This window comes from Leptidea sinapis, chromosome 26 (assembly GCF_905404315.1).
Source record: "Leptidea sinapis chromosome 26, ilLepSina1.1, whole genome shotgun sequence".
Taxonomy (NCBI): Eukaryota; Metazoa; Arthropoda; class Insecta; order Lepidoptera; family Pieridae; genus Leptidea; species Leptidea sinapis.
Window position 1 is genome coordinate 4,760,012 of NC_066290.1, and position 27,830 is coordinate 4,787,841.

Here is a 27,830-nt window from a genome sequence, read left to right on the forward strand (position 1 = left end):
AGACTCAGCTCTGCAGCATATGCTGTTATAAAGATTAGAGACTACATGAATGTTGCGACCGCTAGCCAACTGCGTTCATGGTTCTCACCATGGATAAGCGTCTCAAGCTGTAGAAAGTCGTAAGAACCGATACCTGTTCTCTCGTACAAACTGACACATCGACCTATCAGCTTAAACAGACACGATATCTGAATCATAGTGGCCATTCTAACTGGTCACACATCACTAAACAAGCACCTTTTCACAATCGGCACAAGGGTCAGACAGTCGTCAGTGCAGAGGTTGTCTGGGTGAAAACGAAACGGTAACTCACGTTATCCTGGAATGTGCAAGATGTGTTGGTTGGTCCAACGGGCATAAACCTTAGGTCGCTCCGAGAATTCTGCGAACATCCCAGGAGTGTTCTGAACTTCTGGAAGAAGCTGGGCTGGTTGGAGTAACTGACCAATACTGACCCAACTATGTGAATTATTTGCGGAAACAGGAGCCCTTATATCAAACTATGCTATTTTAACCGACTTCAAAAAATAGAGGTTGGAAGAGGAAGAGGAGGTTCTCAATTCGTCGGTCTGTTCTTTTTTTTATGTTTGTTACCTCAAAACTTTCGACTGGGTGAACCGATTTTGATAATCCTTTTTTTATTTGAAAGCTGGTGCTAATTTCGTGCTTAAGTCGGTGTCATCCAAGATAGGTTTGTAACTACATACATAGTTATAGGTGAGATGTGCTTGAGTCGTAAGGAGGCGAGAGGCGAGAGCGGGTCGCGGCGTTAGCACACCGATTCCAAAAATAACAGTAATTGTTACTACAATTAGATAAATTAATTATATTGTCTAAAAATACGCAATTATTTTTATACTTTTTAGTGCATATTATATCTATTGTTCTGAAATAGCGTTTATGAAGTCGGTTGTTTTTTTATTTATATTTTTTTTAATACTCTTATAAAAGAAACATTTACTTTTAATTCTTAGTAGAATGAGTTGTGTTGAATTGACAAGTTCAGACTACAAGTGACTTGAACTAATAGTTACTGGCTGAGGATTGTCGGTACAAAAATGCACCTACGCTTTCCCCCTAGTACCTACTTACTCTTTTTATATTGTGTCGTGAAAGGCAGTGATCACTTTATATTTCCGTCCTATTGGCACTTCTGAGGGTAACGTTAATTCCACTAGAATTTTTCACAGAAATCTACTTCACACCATACTATACTTAAACTAAAATAAACATTATTAAATTAGCCTTCAACTAAGCACCTTTGAATCGTCACTTTAAATATTTCTTTTAAATTACTGAATCTAGAATATTATGTTTAAAAAAAGGAGAGCTCTTGAAATAAACATAAAAATAATATATACTAATTAATAATAATAATACAATATTGGGCAATTTTCTAGTCAAGTCTAGATGGTTGGTCTAGGTTTTTCAAGAATCCTGAGCGACACTGCATTGTAATGGCATGGCAGGGCGTATCAACTACCATCAGCTGAACGTCCTGCTCGTCTCGTCCCTTATATAAATTTAAAAAAAAATCAAGAAACTAAACGGCCACTCTTTTCGGACAAATTTAAAAAAAGAGTATTTTACAATGATTTTAAACAAAACTATTTGGTTATGTATGTACTTTCGAAATAATTTAATTATTTCGTAATGTGCTGCATCCAATAAATGAATCATGTTCAAATATTTCATCATCATCAGAAATAATGTATAAATATAAATTATCGTATATTGGATGCATCAACCTTTACAGCTTGAATTTATTGTTTGTGTAAGGATGCTTCGTGAACATGATAGTCGTGATTACTGTCATAATTAGTACTAGCATCCAACAAATACAATGATTTATTAAGTGTAAGAGGTGGCACCACAAGTAGCACCCGTTTACGAGTTAACGCATTATATTCTGTCAAAACGGCAGAATCAAAACCCACCCCAATTTGCGTCGAAGAATTTAAGACTATTCTATATTCCAAATTTTTCTCTTACCTGGATATTATCCCTTAGTTTGAAGTATTTGGTGAAGGCCAAAATATACTTGTAGAAGCAAGGCCCTGTTGGATACGAGGGCGATGTTTTTGGAAATGGAAAGCCGTTAAACTCCATAGTCTGTCGTGGTGTGTTTGTTCTGTAATCAAAATTGAATTCTTTATAAAAGTTACAAATTCTACTTTAATGTTTTCATGAGGCAGGCTCCAGATATAACGAATTCGGCTATAAAAGATATGGTGCGAAAGAGAAAGAGTTTTTTATCTGAATTAACGTACAACATACTATGGTATACACAAAATAAGCATGCGAGAGAACAAGAGAGAAATATTTATTGAACAACGGATTTGAATTTTGTTTAAATAGTAACAGGGCACGTGGAGTACGAACGCTGCAGTTTTGTCATTTGGCTTGTTGTAGCGGTCGTGAATGTGCAGCTTAAGATCCACAAATCATAATTTTGAGAACTATCAATGACCAGTTTACTAAACCTAATTTTATGAATAGATTAACACATTTTCTATGAATAGCTATTATTCACCAAATAAATTCTGTATTGGTTTATAATATTTAAAATTTTACATTTACTACATATTAAATATACAATAATTTACATTTAAAATAATATTATGTAGATTTAGTACCCATAATGCGAAACCAGTTTGAATCAATACAAATATTGCACAATAATTTGTTTAGTTTGAGCTGGTATCAGAAATTGCACAACTTTTCACATAACATACCTAGTTAAGAATGTGTACTATGTGCTTGTCTATGTAATTTATATTCAAATTTCGAACACTTTCGTTTGAAGACATCGATTGGCCTTCACTGCTGCTAGTTTTGTACGTTAGATGAATAAGAATAGGTCTGATTGGGTAAGTTAAATATTACTTACATACATACGAGCTACTACTACTACTAAGAAAAAAACAGTTTCCTATTGCAAATAACATTTAATACCTTTACAGTGTTTTAGTATAATACATAAATATAAAACAATTTAGAATATAAAAAGTTTATTCGAAGTGGTCTCCGGTCCTTTAAACGTTATCAATTGAAGCATGCACTCTCCATGGAAAAATTATTTACTAACAATCGTACGGAATGTATTAGGTACTCCAAATTATCATGGCGTTTAGAGCAAGCCCTACTCTCTAAAACTGATCATAAATCATAATCCAGCGGATTAAGATCGGGACTAGATGACGGCCAGTCTTCAGCTCTGATGAAGTCCGAAACGTTCGTTTCCAACCAAGACCGAGCTTTATGACCCGGCGATGAGTCTTGCTGGAAGGACCATTCTTGGCTATTGAACATGGTGTTGTTAAGGGGCTTCACTACCTTCTCAAGAATGGTATCTTGATACACTTGTGCCGATGTTTAGATACCTTTTTTTACAAAAGTATGGCTCAGTCACTCCTTCAGATATCTTATACTTACCCCACCAAACCTCCACTGAATTCGGAGAGTGCCCACGTTGCACTCTGTAGTCTAATTGGGAAGCTTCCTTAGAGCTTTGAGCATAAATACGATCATTCTGATTGTTAGAATGTTTTTTTTTATGGAATAGGAGGACAAACGAGCGTACGGGTCACCTGGTGTTAAGTGATCACCGCCGCCCACAATCTCTTGCAACACCAGAGGAATCACAGGAGCGTTGCCGGCCTTTAAGGAAGGTGTACGCGCTTTTTTTGAAGGTACCCATGTCGTATCGTCCCTGAAACACCGCACAAGGAAGCTCATTCCACAGCTTTGTAGTACGTGTAAGAAAGCTCCTAGAAAACCGCACTGTGGAGGACCGTCACACATCCAGATGGTGAGGATGATATCCTAACTTGTGGCGTGTCGTGCGAAGGTGGAATTCGGCGGCAGGAATCAGGTTAAACAGCTCTTCCCAACACTCCCCGTGATAAATGCGGTAGAAGACACACAATGAAGCGACGTCTCTACGCAACGCCAAGTGATCCAGCCGTTCACAGAGCACTGGGTCCCCAACAATTCGAGCTGCTGTGCGTTGCACGCGGTCAAATGGATCGAGCTGATACTGGGGTGCGCCAGACCAGAGATGACAGCAATACTCCATATGTGGCTGGACCTGCGCTTTGTAGAGCGCTAGTATGTGGGCCGGCTTGAAGTATTTCCGTGCTCTATTAATGACGCCCAGTTTCTTTGAAACCAATTTGGCTTTGCCTTCGAGATGATCACGAAATTGGCAACCGCTCGAGATTTCGAGACCCAGTATTCCGATACTAGGCCCGGCTTTAAGAGAAGTGTTCTCGAAGAGCGGTGATACGACAAATGGGGTTTTTTTTGTGGTAAACGCGCAAACTTGAGTCTTCTGGGGGTTAAATTGGACAAGGTTCAATTTTCCCCATTCCTCGACCTTCTCAAGAGAGGACTCGATAGAAGACACAAGTTTCTCCCGGCATTGGTCGACGATTTCCCGAGAGAGACCTGCATGGCCAGTGTATACGGCATCTCCAGTGCTATCGTCTGCATAGCAATGAATGTTGGAGGTATCCAACATATCATTGATATGCAGAAGAAACAGCGTGGGAGACAGCACACAGCCTTGGGGCACTCCAGCATTCACGGGCTTCGGGTTCGAGCAATATCCGTAAACAACGACCTGTATGCTGCGCCCAGTGAGGAAGCTGGAGGTCCACTTGCACAAGCTCTCGGGAAGCCCAAATGATGGAAGTTTGGAGAGGAGCGCCTTATGCCATACACGATCAAAGGCCTTCGCTATATCCAGGCTAACTGCCAGGCCTTCCCCCTTGCTTCCAATAGCCGCTGCATATCTATGTGTTAGGTATACCAGAAGATCACCTGCCGACCGACCATGGCGAAACCCGTATTGTCGGTCGTTGATCAACTGGTGACCCTCTAAATATACCAAGCGCTGACGGTTAATTATGCTCTCCATGATTTTGGAGAGCAGGGAGGTAATAGCAATAGGCCTGTAGTTTGCCGGATCCAAACTGTCTCCTTTTTTTTGGATCGGATGGACAAGTGCTGACTTCCATGAGCCAGGGACTACGCCTTTAGAATAAGAGTGCAGGAATAAACGCGTTAGCACCGGCGTCAACTCAGGGGCACACGTTCTTAGCACGATTGGAGAAATGCCATCCGGCCCGCCTGACTTCCTGACGTCCAACGAAAACAGAGCTCGCCTAACAGTTTTCTGTCTGAACTGTACTTCAGGCATAGAGCTCTGACACCGCGGGATGGTCGGCGGTGTTTTTCCGTTGTCGTCAAGAGTCGAGTTGGAGGCGAAAAGAGTGCACAAGAGATCGGCTCTCTCTTTTGCCGTATGGGCCAGGGTGTCATTCCTCATGTGCAACGGCGGCATGGACGGCTGGCTGAACTTACCAAGAGCAGCTTTCGACAACGACCAGAACTTACGTGTTCCGGTCAGGTAACTGGAAAGCTGCTCGCCGATTTTGACGACTTGTTTTGACTTTGCACGGGCGATTTGCCGCTTAAAAAATCTAGAGGCACGGTTGTATTTCCTCTTAAGAACTGTGCAGTTCGGATCCTTTGTGCCCAGCGCCGCAACCCAAGTTCGATACGCCTGTTTTTTGCAGTCAGATGCTGCTTTAACAGACGCATCGAACCAGGGCTGTGATCTGCCACCGATGGGTACTACAGAGTTTGGTATAAAAATATCCATACCCTGTAGTATCACATCGGCTACTGCAACGGCGCAGGCACTAGGATCATCCGAAGGGAAACAAACCCTGCCCCAAGGGTAGGATGCAAAAAAGGAACGCATCCTATCCCAATCTGCTGACTTGTAGTGCCAAACGCGGCGGGTCGCTGGTGGTCTGCGACGTTGGCGTCGGATAGGCACTACACTCCTGACCAGGCAATGGTCGGACGTTCCGAGAGGGGCGTCGACAAAGACCTGGTAACCATCGGGATGTGTAGTCAGCAGAAGATCCAATAAGGACGGCATGTGGCTATCCACATCCGGGAGCCGCGTTGGCGACTCAACGAATTGGGACATACCATACGCCAATGCAAAATTATGCACAGATCGCCCTGCGTAGTCTGTGGTACGTGATCCAAGCCATTCGGCATTGTGCCCGTTGAAATCACCCAAGACTACGATTTCAGCGGAGGGGATCTGTGCAAGGACGTCATCAATTGCCGCTTGAACGCAGCCCATGAGATGATCGGTTTCTGCGTTACCACTATGGGACCTGTAGACACACGCATAGATGCGGACGCGGTCCTCTAAATCTACGCGGAGCCAGAGAGTGGACAGGTCCCTACCCTCAAAATTGCCGAGATGGCGACAGCAGATATCCTCCTTAACGTACACACATACCCCGGCATGAGGCAAAAAATTGTGCTCAATTTTGTACCCGGGGTACGTTAAATATGACGTATCGCTAGGTCGAGATATCTGCGTCTCAGTAAGGAAACACAAGGCCGGCTGCACCGTCTCAAGGTGGTGGTGGACGGCGTTTAAATTGGAGTGAATTCCCCTGATATTGCAAAAGTCCACGTTGAGTGTGGAGCGGGGTGCCGTGGTGATACTGCCTCGTTTGTCCTTGGTCATGCGCGGTTCTGTGCCCTCCCCAGAATACGAAGGGCAGCCCGGGCTAGAGTGCCCGGGGAGGGATTCTCCAACTCTGGTAGAGCCGGTACCCTCCTGGGGTAAAATCTTTTTTAGTACCGCTGTCATATTCGGGGGGGGGGGGGGGGAGGTGAATGGCCACCGGTCCTCGACACTAACCTATGCGAAACATAGCGGCACTAGGCCGCTACTTCACGCCGGTATTCTGTGCGAGTGTGGTAATTAACCCGGACGACTCTGGCCCGATTGTGCTGACGTCAAAAGATGGCAGCGTGACTCTCCCACTTCTAAAAAGCCCTTAGTCGCCTCTTACGACACCCATGGGCCTGGGACTCCCCTATTCTTTTTACGCCCCGGGAAAAGTACAGGGCACATGTTTCTCAATTGTTATAATTTTCTCATTCGTATACAAAATTTTTCTATGTTTTTCCTTTGGGTACCGCTTCAGTAGTTGTTTAAATTTTACCACCATATTCTTTTCTTAAATTATCATTTAAGAAATGACCAGTACGTCTCTTATAGACTGCAAGTCCTAAGACATCTTTTACGCGACATGGTTCTAGGTGCTGTCTTCATCTCCCGAGATAAAATCTTTTGCTTTTGGATAGAATTACTTCGAATTCTTTCCCTTACTGCTTTTTCGTACGAACACTTCGTGGATGGCCAGATCTTTTTCTGTCACAAACAGAGGAGGTCTCATTGTACCTATTAATAACCCGGTACACAAAAATTTGTATGAATCGTGGTAACATAGTTGTTAACAATTAATTGGTGTACAGCACAATTCGCCAATATATCGGCATACAAATATTTGATCGTCAATATTGGAATATAATATTTAATTTGTACTTATACGTTCTTAATACACATTACATAGCTTTAATTCAATGAGATAATATAAAATAAACATTAGTTTGTAGGTACTTCTCAAAAATTACATTTGAATACTATTATTTTTGGCTAAAGAATTCTTTTAAACTATAAAAGCATTTATCTATTAGCCATTATTTTAATTTTTTATGCATTAATGTTTTAGGCATCTCTCTAATATTCTTTGGAAGGTGGTGAAATACCCTAATACACATAACATTTGCGTTATTTTGATGAAGCGCTGTTCTACAGTATGGCATCAGAAGGCGAGTTGGATCTCTTAATCCTAATATGGAATAGTCCTTTGCTGGTTTAAAAAGTTTACCATGTTTTTTAATGAACATACAAATTTCTAATATATATAGACCAGTAAGCGTTAACAGACGGTGCTGTAGAATGTATTGGCGCCAAAATGACAAAAGTAAATGAACAATTATATATAAATTACAGATTCCAAATTCAAATGTAATAATTTCTTTATTTTTATTGTAATACTTTTTTGGCCAGACTAAGTAATTAACTCGAATTTTTGAATTATACTGGAATGTCGGTAAGTGTCGGAAATCAGTTATAATATTGTAAGATAATATAAATATAAATAGTTATACTAATGATAATAGTTGTATTATCTGTATTCTGACTGTAAATATTATTTTGTTTAAAATTTATTTTATTACATTATATAAAACATTGGTGTGCCCTTGCAGGGCATCACATATTGTCTATCTACCTATCTAATGTACCACCCTTTTCTAATGTGTGTTAATAAAATATTATTTGTAGATATTATATTTTGTTTCTAAAAATACGAATTAAACTCTTTTGTTATACAACCAACTATTTAAAACACAAGCAGGAATATTCAATAGGTAAATGACTATGATCGTTATCAACACTATATTATGTTAAGCCGAAATTATTAGCGATCCAATATTGATATCTTAGTTCATTTTTTCAATCCATATTTGTGAGTACATATTTTTATGCATTTGAGTGAAGATCAGTGTTTATAGATTTCGAAATAAGGAGTGCCATGATTAAACTCAGATGTAGGATAGACGTACGACATTAAATCTAGATTTAAAATAAGATTCAACTTACAGCCTAAGATCCCACTGCTCCATTCTGCAGGTATCTGATTTTTTTATGGATAGAACTAATTCTAAATGGTTGCGTATAAAAAATAGGTTGCAATTACCACTAATTTATTTTAATATATCTAATTTGCCGATAAATTGGTACTATTCTTATGATTTTTTAATAAATTTACAATACAGTAGTTACGTGACAATTCGTGGACCGAGAATTGTTTATTGAAATTTCAATTGAAATTATGGCAATCAGAATTGCGGCCATTTTTTAACTTATAACCGTGGATTATTGTAAAAAAAACTTAAATTTTGTATTGAAATAAAAAAAGGAAAATGTAAATAATTAACAATAATATATCTACCTGTTTACATATGGCAAACCTAACGGTGCGGCTAAGAGTTGCCAACAATATTTTTTTTTTCAATTCTTTACATAATTTTCTTTAAAATGACGTAAAATTTATTTAAAAAAAAAACATATAGTAGATGCAATTTATGCAACAAATTAGATGAAATAAAATTAAATAAACTTTATTGCGGTCATTTTAAATAGGCAACCTGTCGCTAATACATTGCATGTCAACATTAATTTATAATTAATTTTATAGAAAAAAAAAACAAGTACCTGCAGAATTGAGCAGTGGGACCTTCTACTATTATATCAAGGGATACCTCTGATTACCCGTTAATGTTAAACGAAAAAAATACTAATCTATACTAATATTATAAAGCTGACGTGTTTGTTTGTTTGTTTGAACGCGCTAATCTCTGATACTACTGGTCCGATTTGAATGATTCTTTCAGTGTTGGGTAGTCCATTTATCGAGGAAGGCTATAGGCTATGTTTTTTTTTTCTAATCCGTAATAAAATTGCTATTTTGTAACACAAGGTGTAAAATCGAAAACCTATTTTTGCGTGCGCTGCAAAAACTATTGACAATAGAACAAAATGATGTACAATATATATATAGGCAATATTTTATTACTTATAAAACTATCGCGTGAATTATACTTTATATGGCAAAACAACGTTTGCCGGGTCAGCTATAGAGTAATATAAGTCTGTTAACTACAAACAAACGAGAAACCATTCTGATACTTGCGTTCTATAATAAATCTATCTTTAACAAAGCACAAGGTTAAACAATAATTAATTGACAACTTTGCTTTGACATTCTAACAAACATTGTTCCTGTATTGTGCTATTGCAAGTATTATTCTGTTAGATCCGTAACGTATTTAAAACGAATGCCATCGCTATGAACTATGTAACACCGCTATCCAGTTTCTCTTAATTAAATATAATATGCAATCTATTTCATTTGTATAAAGCAAACCTTGTGACATCACAATATGTTTTTCAATGTAGGACTTTTAAAACGATGCGCTTTATTAGGTGCTTTAATGTGAGGTGTTTGTATGTTATTTAAATAGGAATCAATTTTACTACAACTGCATTTTTTTTTTACATATGTTTCAATAGTTTTACTCCACACAGAGCCACTAAGGTAGATAGCAATTTAAAAAGTAATAATAAAGTAAATGTAACTACACTACGTTTGTATTATATGGCATCCATATTGCACACTCCTCGAACCACACACTACGATGTTCATTACATGAGGTAGGTAGGTGAAAGATATACTCGTATCCTTGAAAAACATAGTGTGGAAGAACCTCACGTATCAATTTGTTATATCTGGTGCGATGGTTGTAATTTATTTATTTATTTAATTATTATAAAACAAACAGTTACAATAACATGACTTAAAGTAAATAATTGAGTATAGTACGCGCATGAAAACAAGAATGATGGGTAGGTAACAACTTCTTAAACAAAAAACTTACCAAAACCGACTACCTAGTTATACACTAGACTTGACAAGATATCCTTAATTGCAAATTTATATATTTATGGAGAGAGATATCAAAAAAAACTTGTTTGCAACTTAGTACCTACTTAACATGTTTTGTGTTGCTTGGTGCAATAAAGACCAGTTTATGATGCCAAGGGTTAATCCATGGTCACCTTAGGTATATATATTTTAGAAAGTAGATATGAAGAGTCAACACCATTGTTCAGGAGCTTAAATAAATGGATTTGATCTGTTTGAGCACGTCTGTCAGCAGCTGAGAGTGGCATAATATGGGGTTTGTCATTACTCATTACTATTAGTTGATACGTAAGTATTCATCCCTACTCTGTGATATTAGAATTGTTTAATATATAATACTAGCTGACCCGGCAAACGTTGTTTTGCAATATAAAGTATAATTCACGCGATAGTTTTATAAGTAATAAAATATTGCCTATATATATATTGTACATCATTTTGTTCTATTGTCAATAGTTTTTGCAGCGCACGCAAAAATAGGTTTTCGATTTTACACCTTGTGTTACAAAATAGCAATTTTATTACGGATCCCTAATTTTGAAAAAAAAAACATAGCCTATAGCCTTCCTCGATAAATGGACTACCCAACACTGAAAGAATCATTCAAATCGGACCAGTAGTACCAGAGATTAGCGCGTTCAAACAAACAAACAAACAAACACTGCAGCTTTATAATATTAGTATAGATGAGAGTCGTTTTATATACCGATTATGGATTCTTTCAATTTTATCTTTATGTACCTTATACTGACGACTCCAGTCTGTGAACACATATTCCAGAGAAGACCTAAGGAACGAGTTATAGAGAAGTACAAATGTTGACGGTACTTTAAACTCTTTGGAAAGACGAATCCCAACATCCTATAAGTCCTACTATCGTATGCGTGTGGTTGACAGACATTTCAGCCAGCTGTTCGGAACACGTCCCGTAATGAAGCGACTGCAACTGCAACCGATCTAGTCATTCAAAGTGAACACCTAAAATAAAATGGCTCGTATGCCCATTGCCCGCCCATCCTGAAGACATTCAAATAATTTTGATACACATTCTAGGCTTATAGAACTATACTTATTAGTACTTTATGTTCGGAAATGTAGAGCTCGTGAGAAGAATATACAAGAAACTCAACGGCCACTCATATTAATCAATAGAGAATTTTACGATGGCCGTAATATACGAAACAAATCAGTTTGTATCCAAAATACAAGGTGCTGCATCCTAAATAAAAAAATAAAGCACATTATCACTATTAAAGCACTTTTTTCTATATTTTTTTTATTTATTTATTATGAAAAATAGAATTACAATTTATTATTATATAACAGGCCAAAAACCACAGAGGTTTGTCCGGCATGTTGGAAAAAATACTATTATCGCCTACAATAAATATTAATATTAACTTATGAATACACAATTTAATAATATAGGTACTATTAAAACGATAAAGTTATGTACCACGGGTGAGTCGCATGGCCTGCCACCGCAATGTATTGATTTTTTGAGTGACTGTCTGTTTAGATATATTAATTAGTAAACAATACTCAACTTTATAACGAATAGTTAAGTACTCAATTGCGGATAGCACATCACTACGCACTACTCATGGCCTCGACAACGAAAGGCAACTCAAGACATAGAGTTATGACCAATATACATATATCCAAATGCTATTGTAGTAGCTCTTCAGTATTTTTAGTTGAGCTTTGACTTGAGTTAAAAAACGATCTAAAATAGCTTCAAAGGAGAGATCGTCTCAAAAAAACTTGCCTCAGGTATTTGTACATGCTGGTGGCTAACGGAGTCCCATATTCATCATAACCAACATGAGGATCAAACCTCCACGTTCCCCCCACGTCACTGGCTGCCTCAAACACTGTGAAGTTAAGGCCGTACTGTTTCAAATATCTAGCAGCCGCCAACCCGGAGTAGCCAGCTCCCAGCACGCACGTGAAGGACGGTTGATGTTGGTCCGAGGGGGGCTGGAACAATATTGAGACAATTAAATAATAATTGTTAATAGAAACTAATCAAATGGTTTGCTGTTATTAAAATCAAAAAGCTAGGACTATTTAATAAAACATATTATTTCACCACTAAATTATAATTTTACGAAATTTTTAATTTTTGAAGCTCGCTGAGTTTGTTGCGCCCGTTATTCTCAGGACATACATTTTAGAATGGATGGTAGTTTTTGACGTTCAATAAATGATTTTGAATAAAAATATTTGAACTTCAATTTAAAATTGATTCACAATTAAAACAAGCCATCAAATGATTTGGACAGCATACGAAAGTAAATAAAATCAAGCAGCAACCCTTGTTCTAGAAATTAATTAACGAAATTTTATAAGTTTATTGCAAATCTTGTGTATATGGTTAGTCCAAGTTAAATAGGAATCAATTCTTATTCCCAAGAATATGCTGCTTTCTACTTCTTCAATTGTGTGTCCTCTGAAATTAATGCTTAAATCTAGATCACATTTGTTTTTTGTTCTAAATCTAATAATGTTATTTTTTGATAAATTAATATTAAAGTAATTACATGTCATCCAATTTATTACTAAATTAATTGTTTTGTTTAAGTCATGTTCAAATTTAACAATGACAGAACTATTTTTAGAGGTAACAATAATTAAAATGTCATCAGCAAATATTATACTACAATGTAATGTCACATTTGGGAGGTCACTAATGTATAGGAGAAATAGCAGAGGTCCAAGCACACTTCCTTGTGGTACGCCACTATTGGTATTCACGTAGGATGATCTATATTTAACAATATCAATTTTATTATTTACTTGAGTAATTTCAACACACTGTAATCTATTTCTAAGTTAGGACGACATCCATTGTAATAGTTATGCCGATATAGTCAAAAATTAAATCATCGATATAGAATTTCACTAGAATTTAATACATAAATCTATATAGATGCCGGCGCCGCTAATATTCATTATAACATTTCACATCGGAACTGACCAATGTCCCTTAAGCAAGCATCTATTTACTATAAGTGTGACCGACAGTTCTTTATGTCCTTTATGCAGGAGATGTATGGAGGCAGAAGAAACGCCACGTCACGTGCTTAAAGAGCAGGCAGAACTAGTATAGACGAGCCCAAACCAGTTTATCCTGAGGTGAAGGTATACATGTTGGGCTCAACTAATTCAGCCTGGGAAAAACTCGGGTTTGGTCGGTAACAGACGCCTGCAGCTGTGGCGAGATAGTTGCGCGCGATGGCCCAATCAAGAGGCCAATTACCTAACTAGCCCAGTCAAACTAACATACCAGTTACACTCAAACCTTATTCCATGCTATTATAACTATATTTTAAGCTATTATATACTATAAGTATAGTTGAATCCGATAAAACATTATTATGTCCACGTTATTCAGTCCATCAAACATAATATTATTATGCGAGTATAAGCGCGTTCGATAATAATTGTGAATTCGTAATGCTCATTAAAACATAAGATTACTGAGAATAAATCGATCAGCAATTAAGTAAGTAATTCAAATGAAGCTGAGCTCATATTACGAATAATAATGAAACGGAAAAAAAATAAACAAATATTATAACACATTTAAACAAGCTGATGGAATACGACGGCATCTTTTACACAGCTACATGCGCGTTACTGCAGAACTTAAATTATATACATATAAAGAGCTGTGTACCTATATTATTATATGACTAAGTATCGAACATTGCTTAGTGGGTCTGATCGCTGCCAATCCTGCCAGGAGCATTGATTTTCTCACAAACCGCACCAGTCGGTTATCTCGTAGTTTGTAACCTTTGCAGTATTAAGTTTTCATGGGGACTGTGTTGGGTTGACAGAAGTAGACGTAATACGACTAATTGTTAGTTTTTTTGCGACGGAGGTGGACTTTGCTGTATGGATTCTGGCAAAACTGACTGACAATGTTCTCTTCTTTTTTGGTGTTGTTAATATATTGTATATTTGTTAATATTGATTAGTAATCAATCATTTTATACTTAATATGAATCAGAAAGTGACATGTTAATTTCATCTAGTCAATGCTAATTAGTAAGTAACATTAATTAATTCAAAGCCTTGTATTATGTAAGAGACGCCCCCGGCCCCCGGGCCCGGCTCACTTAAATAACAGACACAGGTGACACAAGGCAACACCCACTTATGAATATTATCTGACTGGAATCAAACAACTTGTTTTATTGTTTTTTTTATGTAATCACTATTCTTTTATTTCGTATGAGCGGCCGGTGTGTCCCTGTCTGAGTTGGTCAGTCTGCGTCGCCTGACCAATTAATCGTATTTTGGTCGAATATGATGTGTTGCGCATTAGACTAGGCGCAAACGTTCGGAAACCGGATTAGGTTTCCAGATCAGGATTTCCGATTCGGAATTCCGTGAGACTAGCGCAAACGTCCGGTTTTTATGTTCGGATTTTTTTCGGAGTCGGTGTCATCCATGATGGGTTTGTTACTTCATACATAGTAATAGGTGAGATGTGCTTGAGTCGTGAGGAGGCGAGAGGCGAGAGCGGGTCGCGGCGGAAGGACACCGATTCCAAAAATTACAATAATCGTAACTAGAATTAGATTAATTAATTAGATTGTATAAAAATACGCAATTATTTTTATACTTTTAAGTGCACATTATATCTATTGTTTTGGATTAGTGTTTGTGAAGGCGGTTGTTTTTTTGTTAAAAAATCTTTTATAATAAGCTTCCAGAAAACAATCGAAAAGTTTGTAAAGGATTATTTAAGATAAAGATAAGAAAGCTGAAGTATAAATTATCCTAAGGGCTTTTAAGGTTTCTGAGTTCATCAAAATGTAAAAGTAGACGGTAGTCATAAGTATTACATTATATGATATTCCTTGTTATTTGGTTTTGTTCTCGTTTCAGGCTTCGTCATGCTCGCTCAATATCTCCTTCCCTAAACTATGATTATATTCTTGTGGTAGCTGGTCCATTAGTCACCGAGAACCCTGCTTTTGTTGCAATATTCTATAATCAAATGTTTATAAAACCTTCAAATTGATATTTATCTTTGATATTTATGTACAGTATGTGTGAAATGATACATCCACTCTTGATTTTTTTTAGGTATTTTTTTTATTTTAACACTTACCAGTATTTTGCAGCACTTTGCATAGATTGAGTTTAAAATAATTTGTTAAATAATAAAGCTGTAAATATTGATTTAAAACAGTGGTTATTTTTAAGTTTCTCGCAACCTCTATTAAGTTTAACTTTCCCGAAGTGGTTCTAAATGGTACAATATAACGATATATTATAAAAATATAATATAACTTTAACATTCATTACTTAATAACTTTTGAGCTTGAGTTTGAGTCGGATAGCTTTATGCAGTATTTTGATCTATCTATATATTAATATTATCTTAATATATATAAATTACGTGACACGTTGTTTGTCCGCGATGGACTCCTAAACTAAAGAACGGATTTTAATGGGGATTACTTCATGGAGTGCAGTTTAGTCCAAGTGCCATAAGTATATTGTTGCTCTTTTCAAATTTGATGAGAATAAAAAACAACAATAATTAAATAATTACAAAAATCTAAAGCACCCGTTATTTTACATACTTACTATACTAATATTATTAAGTTAATGTTTGTGAGGTTGTATGGGGAAATCTCTGGATCTCCTGAACTGAAAATTTGGTTACCATGAGAAAGCTACATTATTTGGTAGTATCATATATTAACTAGGCTATAAGTATATTAACCCGAGAAATTGTAAGACGTTTTCGTAGAGCCTATGACATGGGGAGAAGAACTGATAAGAAAGTCCCAGCCCATCTTGTAAATCATATAAAAACTTAACTCACTTAATATAATGTGATGATGAAGTCGCAGATGAAGTCTTAGACAGAAAATAGCATTAATTAGTATTTAAATGTATTTTGCCCTATTGGCACAGTATTTGCAGGTGAGGTGAGCCACACGCAATACAGTCAAGGTGTTCAACTCAGAAGCTACTCGCTGATTCACCGAACGTCCACTTTTGACATTATCCCATAAATAAATCATAATTTTAAACCATCGTAGCGGCTGCTTCGTTTTTGTCCATGACACCATTGTTCGTGAAGCGTACTATGCTGTCGTTTATTATAGCTTGTTGTCAGTTAAAATAATCATAAAATCATGGTTTTTCCATACCCATATAGGGCTACCAACCGTGCTCTAAAACAGAATATTTCTGAAGTATACCCTTCTTTAGCCGCGTTTTTCAATTTTAGGTAGAGTAAAAGTGCAATGTCTATATACTGTGCATTGTTGAAATAGCATTTTTATTTAATTAATAAATATATTATTGAAAATGAGTTACTAAAATAAATTTAAATTAATATCTAATTTGATTGTTTTTAAACATTATGTTGTCACTTCTATCGGCAGTCTCTACAACTGCCAATTTTTTCTCTATTTCAGATATGGACTAAAATAAAACTCGGCAGTTTGTGAACGGAGCTACAATCAGTCGAGCCAAAATATAGTGTAAAAGTTACAAGTTGTTAGAGGAAAAAAACATTTTATAATTTTTAATACACTCTCATTTTATGAATCTGAACTCTTTATTTGTCTGAAATAAGAAATACGCGGTGGTCACATACCATCTACTGACGCGTTGATTGTCTTACATAAAATAAAATTGAAAGCATATTCTTAATAACATAAACTGTGGTCATTTTTAAAAGACCGTGGATGACCGCTAAAATATAAGTAAACACTCAAGCTCTGTTGGTAATATTTTTAATATCTGTGCACAATCTCCGGCAACAAGTTGTAAAACAGGAAGTTATATCACCAACCTGTTTCTTAACACAATATAATGTAATTATTGTTCACCCTGTAAGTAAGTAAGTACGCTGCACTTGAACAAGTTATACAAATTTGGCCGCAGCCCTGAATAACTTATGATACTATTAGCGGGAAAACCGACAGCAATACCATTAGTATCTAGATATGGAGGCCTACCATAAATATATGAGATAACGGGTTTTAGCTGAAATTACATAACATTTAAGAAACCAATAACAGTAAAATAAACGGCCATTAATTTAGAATATACCTACTAACGTAATATAGATGATCCTATAATGTGCGATTATGATGTATCACTGCATTAGCTTGTTTTATAATATTAATCAAAATACTAAGAAGGTAAATCCAATCGTCGCCGACTGTACGACTTGTCAATCAACATCAGTTAGGTACAGTATCAACAGATTCTCTTTCCTTTTCTTTCTATCGCAAGCTTTCTTTGTCTCTAATATTGTAAGTCTATGGTTAGTCAGTTTTAGCGAATTCAAATTCAAATTAAATAAATTTAAATGTTTTATAAAAAAATGGCTCTGTCGTAAATCCTATTACTCCACTGCTGAATATCTAAATGATCGGACAGCCTGGGACTAGATTGTGATTATTTTATAGCGACTGTACAATATTGTATATTTTTATTGAAAAGAGCGCAAAAAAAAGAATGCTGGGAGAGTTTCTTGCGCCGCTTCTTCTCTCTCAGAGCGCCATTTGTTTCCGAAGCGGTAGTAGTATCTATTAGTATAAGAAATGACATCAAAAAGAATTCTAAAGGAATCAATTTTGAGAAAATAAATGCCTTTTATGCCTTTTAAATGTGAGTTAGAGCGTCCTTTCTTAGTTTTGGTGTGTGGAAGGGATGGTAGGGACGGCTTAACGTGGGCTAGGTCGACTCCGTCGCACAACAAAAAGTAGATAATATAATATAATTATACATCATACAAGCAGGTCATTTATAAATAATTGAATCATAATTGTAAACAGTATATATTACTCATTGGGTACTTGTACTTGTACGGAGTTCCTGGTCACGTTCCTATAATCAATTAAATATCAAGTTCTATCTGCATTAAATAGCACTAAAGAATATTATTTTTATAGAAAAGAATGACAATGAGTGTGGGTACCTATTGGATAATGAACCATATGTTTCACAGGAGCCTTGCCAGCCTTTTAAATGTGTGATGAATCGTCCTGCTAGGATTTTTGTCACAGTTTGTATGGTCCTACGTAAATTTCCTTGAAAAGCGTACTTTGGATCAACGACATACTTCCATATGGATGATACTTTACTTTGTGGTGTGTGGCGATGGTGGAATTTCGCGGCAGATTAAGCTAATACAGCTCAGCAGGCGGTCCCTGTGATAGTAGAAGACCAACGCGAAGATACACATTCAGGAATAATAACTAAGGATAAAAGTTAAAGTTAAAAATATTTTATTATCAATATAAGATTTTATAAAAAAATAACCTTTCCTTACATTATCATATTAATATACATAATATTTAAGTACCTAATAATCTCTCCTAAAAAACTTTTCTCAAGTTAAACAATTTCAATATTAAATATTAGATTAGTTTAAGTTATCACTTTTGTCGGACGTCCTGAGACGCACTCTCATCTGTGGAACTAGGTACTGAACAGCCTGGAGCAATATTTAGTTTTTGCATTGCATATTATTTTATCAAAGTTGTTGCACGGAGAAAAACACAGTGTCGTCTACATAATATATTGTGTCTGATTTTTATGTAATTCGAGTATTGTAGTCTTAAGATGACGGACGCAGTGCGATGTTATCGGACTTATATCATAATATATTATACCTTAGGTTATTTTATATTGTGTTACGACACTGTTAGAGGTTGGTTATGACGCTTGACATTAATTTGGATTTATTGAATCATATACTTAGAGGCGTATCAATTACCATCAGCTGAACGTCCTGCTCGTCTCATCCATTATTTTCATTATAAACATAAATTACCAATATTATTTCAGGTAATAGAAAAGTTCAACTCATTAATTCCGTTCGCATTCAATGTACCTCAGTAGGAATGTTTAATTAATTAATTTTGGGAACTCGGGAACAAAATATAATTTCTACGAGTAAATTTTTTTTATTTATTTATTTTAATGAACATAAAGGATAATACAATGCAACAGCACCCATAAACTACTTGGGTTTGTGTGGAGTGCCCTACGTTCTACATTGTAACATTAAAACAAAAAAAAACTAAATAACAAAATATAAGCAACAGAAAACCAAGACGTAATAAATGACCCAAAACATATAGGGTATTCAAAAGTAGTAATTTTTAAAATAAATAATCTTCTAATAACGATAGTTATTCCATATTGAAAACTGTTTTTACTATATATAGTGTAACGGTACTAAGCCTGACGCTCTCGTGTAACGCTAAATTCTGACGCTTTGGATAGCGAGCCGGCGCTGCCAGCGCGCCGAGCGTCCGTGTAGAAGATTGGCTTCACAAAGTAACGTTGATCCAAAGTTTATTAACAAAAGGTCGGGACAATGTAAAGGCTACATACGAGTAAAATTATAAGGCTTGCCAAATAATCACTAAAATTTTGCGAACTAACTAAAATCAACGAAAATAGCTTATAAGTAACTAATATTACATACAACATGGACGTATTACAAGATACATTTCTTGTATGAAATGAATATACTTGGATACAACTCTTGCGAGGACGCACACCGAAAGCTAGTTCATTCAACGTAGATGTTATAAAGTAAACATGACCTTTTCGCAATTTGCAATTTTAACGTAATAGTAAAGCGCTGTAGAACTTTCTACACATGGAGACACTACTTACCTATTGCAAAACTATTTTCCGGGATCTTACCTCTGGCAGGTACATCTTATAAATGCATGACAAACTTTCTATTTCAGCGCCATACCTTTAATACTTACACATTTATCATGTTACATATTATTAAAATCTTTTTCCTTCGGTTATACAGCGAAAACTACTGAACCGTTCGGACTATCATAAGATGGAGCGTGTTTCGGAAAAGGCTTTAGTATTTTATATGTTGGTGATTATTGGTATTTTAATGGATTGGATTAATTAAGTCAATAACATTCCATTACATAATATGACAATTCATACAATGAGTACTTAATTTATATGACAAAATAACGTTTGCAGAGTCAGCACTTGTATTATATATATATGATATTAGTTATAAAATACTATATTAAAAACAAATTTTTATTAAAGAGGTCATGGTTAGATATAGTAAAAATGTATTGTTTTCGGATATGTGCTATCATGAAAAAATTCTGCTCAATCTATTTAGAATGACCGATACAAAATTCAGTTACAATGACGTTTAAATCGAATAGGTAAGGATTAAAGTTTTAGAAATTAAAAGTCGACGAACCTATCGATTGTCGAAGTACTCGAGAGTGGATTTCGATCGCCAATATAGGAAATATCGAAACTTTTCAAGTAAATGATGTTTAATTAACAATAAAATATCTCTACTTATTTGAGAGGATTAATATTATGGTCAAAACTGAAATGTGATTTAACGCGTTCACGTTGAAAATCGCGCGGCACTTGGCGATCGAACGCAGTGCGTATTTTTATTTGTTGCATATTGTTTGTAGTTTTTGATTGCTTATAATGGATTAGGATTTGTTTTTTTCATTTGATTCAATAAAATCCTGACGTAAATTTTATTCCAAAATAATTATCGAACTTCACATTCAGAGTGAAATACTGTAAATTTAAAAATCCTGCTTTCTAGTACATAATATCATCAAGTTTTAAAAAAATCTTTTTATTTTTGGACTTCACAGAACTAAATTTTTGTTTGAAGTTTTAATTTGTTTTGTCCTATAAAGAAATTATTACAGACTCTATTTACAATATTTGGCCTAATTACAAGGAAAGATATTCTTTGAAAAATAAACATAATCGGAAGTGGTAAAATTACTGGATTATTACTGGATTGGATTTGATAAAGGAAATTACTAAGGACATCCGCTATCGAATATAACGTACCTACAATATATATATATATAATACTAGCTGGCCCAGCAAACGTTGTATTGCCATAAAGTAATAAAAAATTCAATAATTAATATTTTTAGGGTAAAAATAGATGACGACCGATTCTCAGACCAACCAAATATATCGTACATAAAATTTACGGTACTACAATAATAATTATATTCGATTGCCATATTGCAACTCTTGCGTGTCTGTGGATGGATTAGAATAATATTAAAATCGCGATACAAAAGTAAGTGTTGATCGTAGATGGGTGAAAATTTGAAGTTGTATGTATTTTTTAATGCTGACTCATAATCAAACAAATTTAAAAAAAAATGTCAAAAAATTAAATAAAAAAGTTCGTATGGACCACCCTTAACATTTAGGGGGATGAAAAATAAATGTTGTCCGATTCTCAGACCTACCCAATATGCACTCAAAATTTCATGAGAATCGGTCAAGCCCTTTCGGAGGAGTTCGGTCCCGCACACCATGACACGAGAATTTTATACATATATATAATATATATATATATAATGTGTATAACTGAAAATGGAAAATTTATGATGAGATTAGAGAACTGGATTGAACCGCTTCAAAACAAAACTAGGTACTGAAAATAATTACCAAATTAAATTAAAAGGCTAAAGACGAATTTATGGTATTATTAATTAATATTATGTAAGTAAGTGTTATTAAGTGCAAATTGCAAGTCGGCCTTGCATTCTACTTAACTATCTATCTACTCGAATTTAAAATAAAACTCATTATCAACCACCAAGAGACGGGATCGCTCATAATTTTATGAGTAAAATAAAAAATGTAGGATAAATTACTTAACATGACAATAATTATGGCAGGTCTTTCACCTCACAAAGGAATTTGTATTTAATTATGTTTTACAAGATAAGATCTCATGGTCTTAGTAACGGACTAAGTAAAAAATTATGAATATAATTATGTATATTATAGCTATTATTGTTTTTTATATGTATTAAACTCACAAACAAACAAGCGGGAACATCAAAGTGTATAAATAATATATTTATATACCATTCTGACGCGAATAATTACAAATGAATTTTTACGTTAATTAAATGTTAAAATTAACATTAACTCCCGTTAAACAAGGATAATATTAAATAGGCTGTAACAGTATTAAGTCATATTTGGCTATTTATTCAAATTCAAATATTTCTATTCAAAATAGGATATGAAATCACTATATAGGATACGAAAATTCATGTCTCAGACGAGAAAAGAACGTGCGCAAGAAACTCAAGGACATATTATATTCGCATTAGTGAATCCATTCAATTGAAGTGAAAAAAACAAAGGTTTACAAGTTCCGTAATCGCTAAAAAAATTAATGAATTCAGTTATAAATACTGTTATAACAATGAGTATTGTTAAAATCAAAATAAAAATATAAATTGTTTAGCGTACCATTTCAAGTGCACTGTTAACACAAACATAACATAAATCAATTAGAACTATAATAATAAAACACTTAAATATCGTCATTTTGTTAACTTTTACACGATGGAAGCTATAAGAGGGCTTCCCAGTAGCGCGTCGACATTACGAATGGAACGAACGCGTGAATGGGACCCCAAGTGCCTTCGCAATAGAGCCTTACTCGACGCAATACATAACTCAACCATAATACATATTTAATTTAAGAGTTCGCAAACAGGTTAAGGAGACCCCGAAGTGTTGTATGAAAAAAAACAAGAGCTAATGTGACTCGAGGGAAGTACTGAAGGTACCGAGCTAATAAAAACAATGTCAAAGGATTTAAATTAAATGATATTATAATTTTATTGGTAAGTATTTATACCTAGGTATCTGTGAATTAAAATAGAAAAATAAATTAGACATTTCAGGATAAACAGCGGGAAACCATCGTAAGGTCACTATCGTAAGCTAAGACTCAGGTATTCGACCGTCCGTCCGTATGTCAGCGGCCTCTATCAGAAACCACCACAACTACACAGCTGAAAGTTAGACAGAGTTAAAATAAACGTTTCATTCTACAATTATTGTACTTATAATTCATAGTTTTTGTATTGTGTCGGATTTCTTCGCTTGAGAGTTAGGCTAGCGCTTAACTCGTTTATTTTTTAATAGAAGAGTAGGACAAGCGAGCGTACGGGTTACCTGGTTTGAAGTGATCATCGCCGTCCACACTCTTCCGCTACAACAGAGGAGTAACAGGAGCGCTGCTCTCCTTTAAGGAACGTGTACGCGGTTTTTTGAAGGTATCGTATCATCCCAGAAACACCGCACAGCTTGGTTGTCTTTGGGAGAATGTTCCTTGAAAACCGCACTGCCAATGGTGGGGGTGATATTCTAATAAAAAGGCATTTATTTTCTCAAAATTGATTCCTTAAGAATTATTTTTGATGTCACTACACATCGCTAGAAGAAGACGCACTACGCAACGCCAGGGTCTTTTGATCAAGGTCACACCTTGTTCCTCGGCTAATATCTCAATTATTATCAGTTGGTTCTGTATCTGTTTCCGTCGTCAAGACAGTGTTGTGTTTCAGATTGAACGGAAGCATCTGGTGAGATACTGGGCTAATGAGAGTTAATTTCTTATGTCCCAAAGTGAGGAGTTCATTTGCGATGCCGCTCAAATATTTGGGTTCAATCAAGAATCCTGAGTGGCTGCATTGTCACGGAAAGTTGTATTGGGTGGACGTGTTGCGGTTTAACGTAACGTAGTATGTAAAAAATAAAGTATGTAAAAAAGTGACGTCACTTTATAAGAATAAAAAAGCCATTGATCTCCGTTATCTGAATTATGTAAAAAAGCGAATTGTTGGGTAAAAGGGAGGGTAACTTTACGAAAGACTTTGTTAAAATCAAAAAATATGTGCAAATATAAAGCGTACACTTTGTGTACACTTTTGTAAGAAGCCGGCAACTCTTGTGGTTTCTCTGGATCCGGATCCGTACGCTCGTTTGTCCACTTCTTCTTCTATAAAAAAAGTTTTATCTGATTGTTAGTGATTACCGCACCCACTCACGCATACGTAGCCTGCCTTAGAAATTAGGTGATTCTTATATAAACATACAAACATCGCCGAAATGAGGGTACCAAAGATTGGTTCTCATGAATGTTCTTATTTAAAAATCCGTGACAATAAATGACTTGAAAATACAAATTAAATTAAAAGACGATCGAATTAAGGTCTCACCAAACCAGTAAATATAAATAAGCCTAATCCTTGTTCGTCCTCAGCACACTTGCTATAGTAGTTATATTATACAATAATACCAATGCTTGTGGGCTAGATGAAATTTGTACAAAAATATTAAAGAAGTCTGGAATTGCGATCCTAAGTGTGTTGGTCAATTTGCCCTTCGTAACAGGTACTTACCCGGATGTGTTGATAGAGTCACGCACAATACCACTTTTTAAAAAGGGAAATAAATCAGATATATCTAATTACCGTCCATTAACTCTTATCTCTATCTTTGCTAAGATTTTAGAGAAATGTATGTACTAAAGACTAATAAATTACTGTCTAAAATTTAATATTATTTACCAAATTAATATGGATTTCAAAAGGGTAAATCCACTTCCCTTGCCATTTTTAACCTATTGAAGTCAGTTTCTGAGAATCTTGATTGCAAAAAAACAGGCAACTGTTCTATATCTTGACATGATTCGATTTCGTAAGTCACGATATTTACTAGGATAAATGGAAAGACATTAGAGGCCCTGCTTTATCTTGGCTTAAAACATATTTCATTGGACGCAGGCAATGTACGCAAATAAACGTGGTAAACGTAAAGCAATAAGTAATAACTCATCAGTCATCCTATTCCAACTGTAAAAGTGGAGTTCCTCGGGGAACTGTTTTAGGTCCTTTGTTGTTTATTATTTATATTAATGACTTTGAAAAAATAACTCAACACCGTTGTTTTATGTTTCCTGGTGATATATCGATTCTCATGTTCTCTAAAACTGATAACTTAAATTAATATGAATCGAACATTAACATTACTGTACTTTGAAAAATATTATTAATTGGCTTGATAATAAAATTAGTTGCGAATTTATTGAAAACGAGGTATATGCAATTTTGTGTAAAAGGACGTAGACAAACTGATCTATATATTAATTATAATGGAATAAATATTGAAAAAGTTAACAGTACTATATTTTTAGGTGTTATCTTAGATAAGGACCTTAATTTCTCTGGACACATTGATAAAGTATGCTCTAAAATTTATATATGTCCTTAGAAGACTTAGGATATATATAAATTATTATTATTATGCTACTGATATGTCGCTTCAGTACTCAGGCACGGTCTTCTCATCTGGGGAAATGGCACAGGAGTACATCAAGCATTTGTTGCTCAAAAAAAATGTATTCGTTGTATATGTGGAGTTGTTCCGACCTATTCATAAAAAGACTTTTTAAAAAGTTAAATATTTTGACATTGCCCAATATGTATATATTTGAAGCGTGTATAACAAAATAATCATTTATTTATAAGGGCCATTTAATTGAATCCTCGTTCCACCAGATCTGATCCGGATAGACTGGTTTATGGCCACTGTCCCAGAACAACATTATAGATACCTAAATAGTAGCTACGCAATGTGTATAAAATGATATAATCATCTACCTCTAGCAATAAGAAACTTACCACAGAAACGATTTACTGGACTCCAGTTTAAATGGTTAATTGACAAAAAAAAATATAGTCTTAAGGACTTTTTAAATTTTAAGTAAACTTTTTGCATGCTAATTTAAATTAGCCGAATAGAAGACACTACAATTAATTTAAGATGTATAATGTATACTGTATTCGACGCAATAAATAAATTTCATTTCATTTCATACTACATTTGCTTAGAAAGGGCTCTTGTTTTGACATGACCACTGGCGCAACAATGAATGTAAATCCATCAGTTACGCGTTATTCATTTGTATCCACATTTCTAACTTTCTCTGACTATTGGATAATAAGTATTTTTAAGAGCTGTCAAATAGTCTTCCATATTTCTGCATTTAATTTGTGAATATGATGTTCGCATTTTATTTGCGAAAATTGAAATAATTTGTTTCATTTTCCTCGTAGGTGTGGAGATAGATAGAGGTATAGAGATCACTCGGGAAAAAGCACTATTCCCCTACTCGGGTGTATTAAGGCCCTCGACTTCATCTCGTGTTTACAAATTACACTTTTTAATAAAAGTGTAATTTGTAAATAAATAAATTGATTCCTAATGGAATCAATTTATTTATTTATAAATTTATTTATTTTTATTTATTTATTTTTAAATTGATTCCTAATGGAATCAATTTATTTATTTATTGTTAACAAGAACGGCCTATAACCAACGACAATTATTAACACAGAATTATAAGATTAATCAAGGTAAAGCGGGAGGCTTCCTCGTACAGGTTGCCAACTAGGTGGGTAAAAAAGTGGCATATTATACTGTTCTGCCGTCAAGCAATATGGATATCGAAACCGAGGTTCTCGAGGGTGCAGAGAACCAATTTGGGATCATTTCTGAAATCCAAGATAGTCGCCGCGCAAATTTTTGATTTCAACAATATGGATATCGAATCCGAGGTTGTCGCCCTCGACAACCTCGGATGTCGCTATCGGATTTAAAAATGATCCTAAATTCGTTCTCTGCACCCTTGCAGAGAACGAATTTAGGATCATTTTTAAATCCAAGATGGACGCCGCGCAAATTTATGATTTCAACAATATGGATATCGAAGCCGAGGTTGTCGAGGGTGCACAGAAAAAAATTTGTAATATTTTTGAAATCCAAGAAGGCCGTCGCGCAAAATAATGATTTCAACAATATTTATATCGAATCCGAGCTTCTAGAGGGTGCAGAGAATGAATTTGGGATCATTTTTGGATTCCATACTGACCGTTGTGCAAATTTATGATTTCAACAATATGGATATCGTATCCGAGGTTCTCGAGGGTGCAGAGAACGAATTTGGGATCATTTTTGAATTCCATGTTGGCCGCCGCGCAAATATATGATTTCAACAAATTAGATATCGGATCCGAGGTTCTCGAGGGTGCAGAGAACGAATTTGGGATCATTTTTTAAATCCAAGATGGCCGCTGTGTAAATTTATCATTTCAAGTGTTTATTTTTGGTAATATTTTTTGTAAATTTGTATTATATTTATTTTAGTGCCACAATTAATTATATTTTGCTCTTAAAATATGTCAGTTCAGCCCCAAACGTCACACAATGTCACTGAGTCAATGGGTCACTGAAAATCAGTGTTGTGCTCATTATGTATGTATGGACACAAGTGTAACTGAGTGGACTCCAGTTTTGGAAGACCAATGCCACATTTAGTATTGCTTTTTTTCTTTTGTATTAAGTAAGTTAAGTATTAAGATTAAGCATATAATTTGTTATCATTAACTTTTTTTGTGAATAAGTTTTATTTTATTTAAGTAATTCATTTTCATTTAATTTTAATTTGATCAATGACCGACAGTACGGCTTTCGCCATGG

General features: G+C 35.1%; 1 protein-coding gene across 2 annotated transcripts in view; it reads right to left on the bottom strand.

Annotated features, from left to right (window-relative positions):
* The window catches only part of LOC126972410 (senecionine N-oxygenase-like), a 57,168-nt gene that overhangs the window by 25,021 nt on the left and 4,317 nt on the right, over positions 1–27,830 (bottom strand). Inside the window, exons 1-3 of one of the 2 annotated variants that reach the window (XM_050819126.1) lie at positions 22,749–22,912; positions 12,205–12,416; positions 1,993–2,131 (exon numbers count right to left, since the gene is read on the bottom strand). In XM_050819126.1, the coding sequence (XP_050675083.1) occupies positions 1,993–2,131; positions 12,205–12,416; positions 22,749–22,826 (429 nt within the window). In that variant the 5' untranslated portion in view covers positions 22,827–22,912. Of the gene's footprint in view, positions 1–1,992; positions 2,132–12,204; positions 12,417–22,748; positions 22,913–27,830 lie in introns of those variants that run through there. The other variant, XM_050819127.1, reaches the window with a different exon arrangement.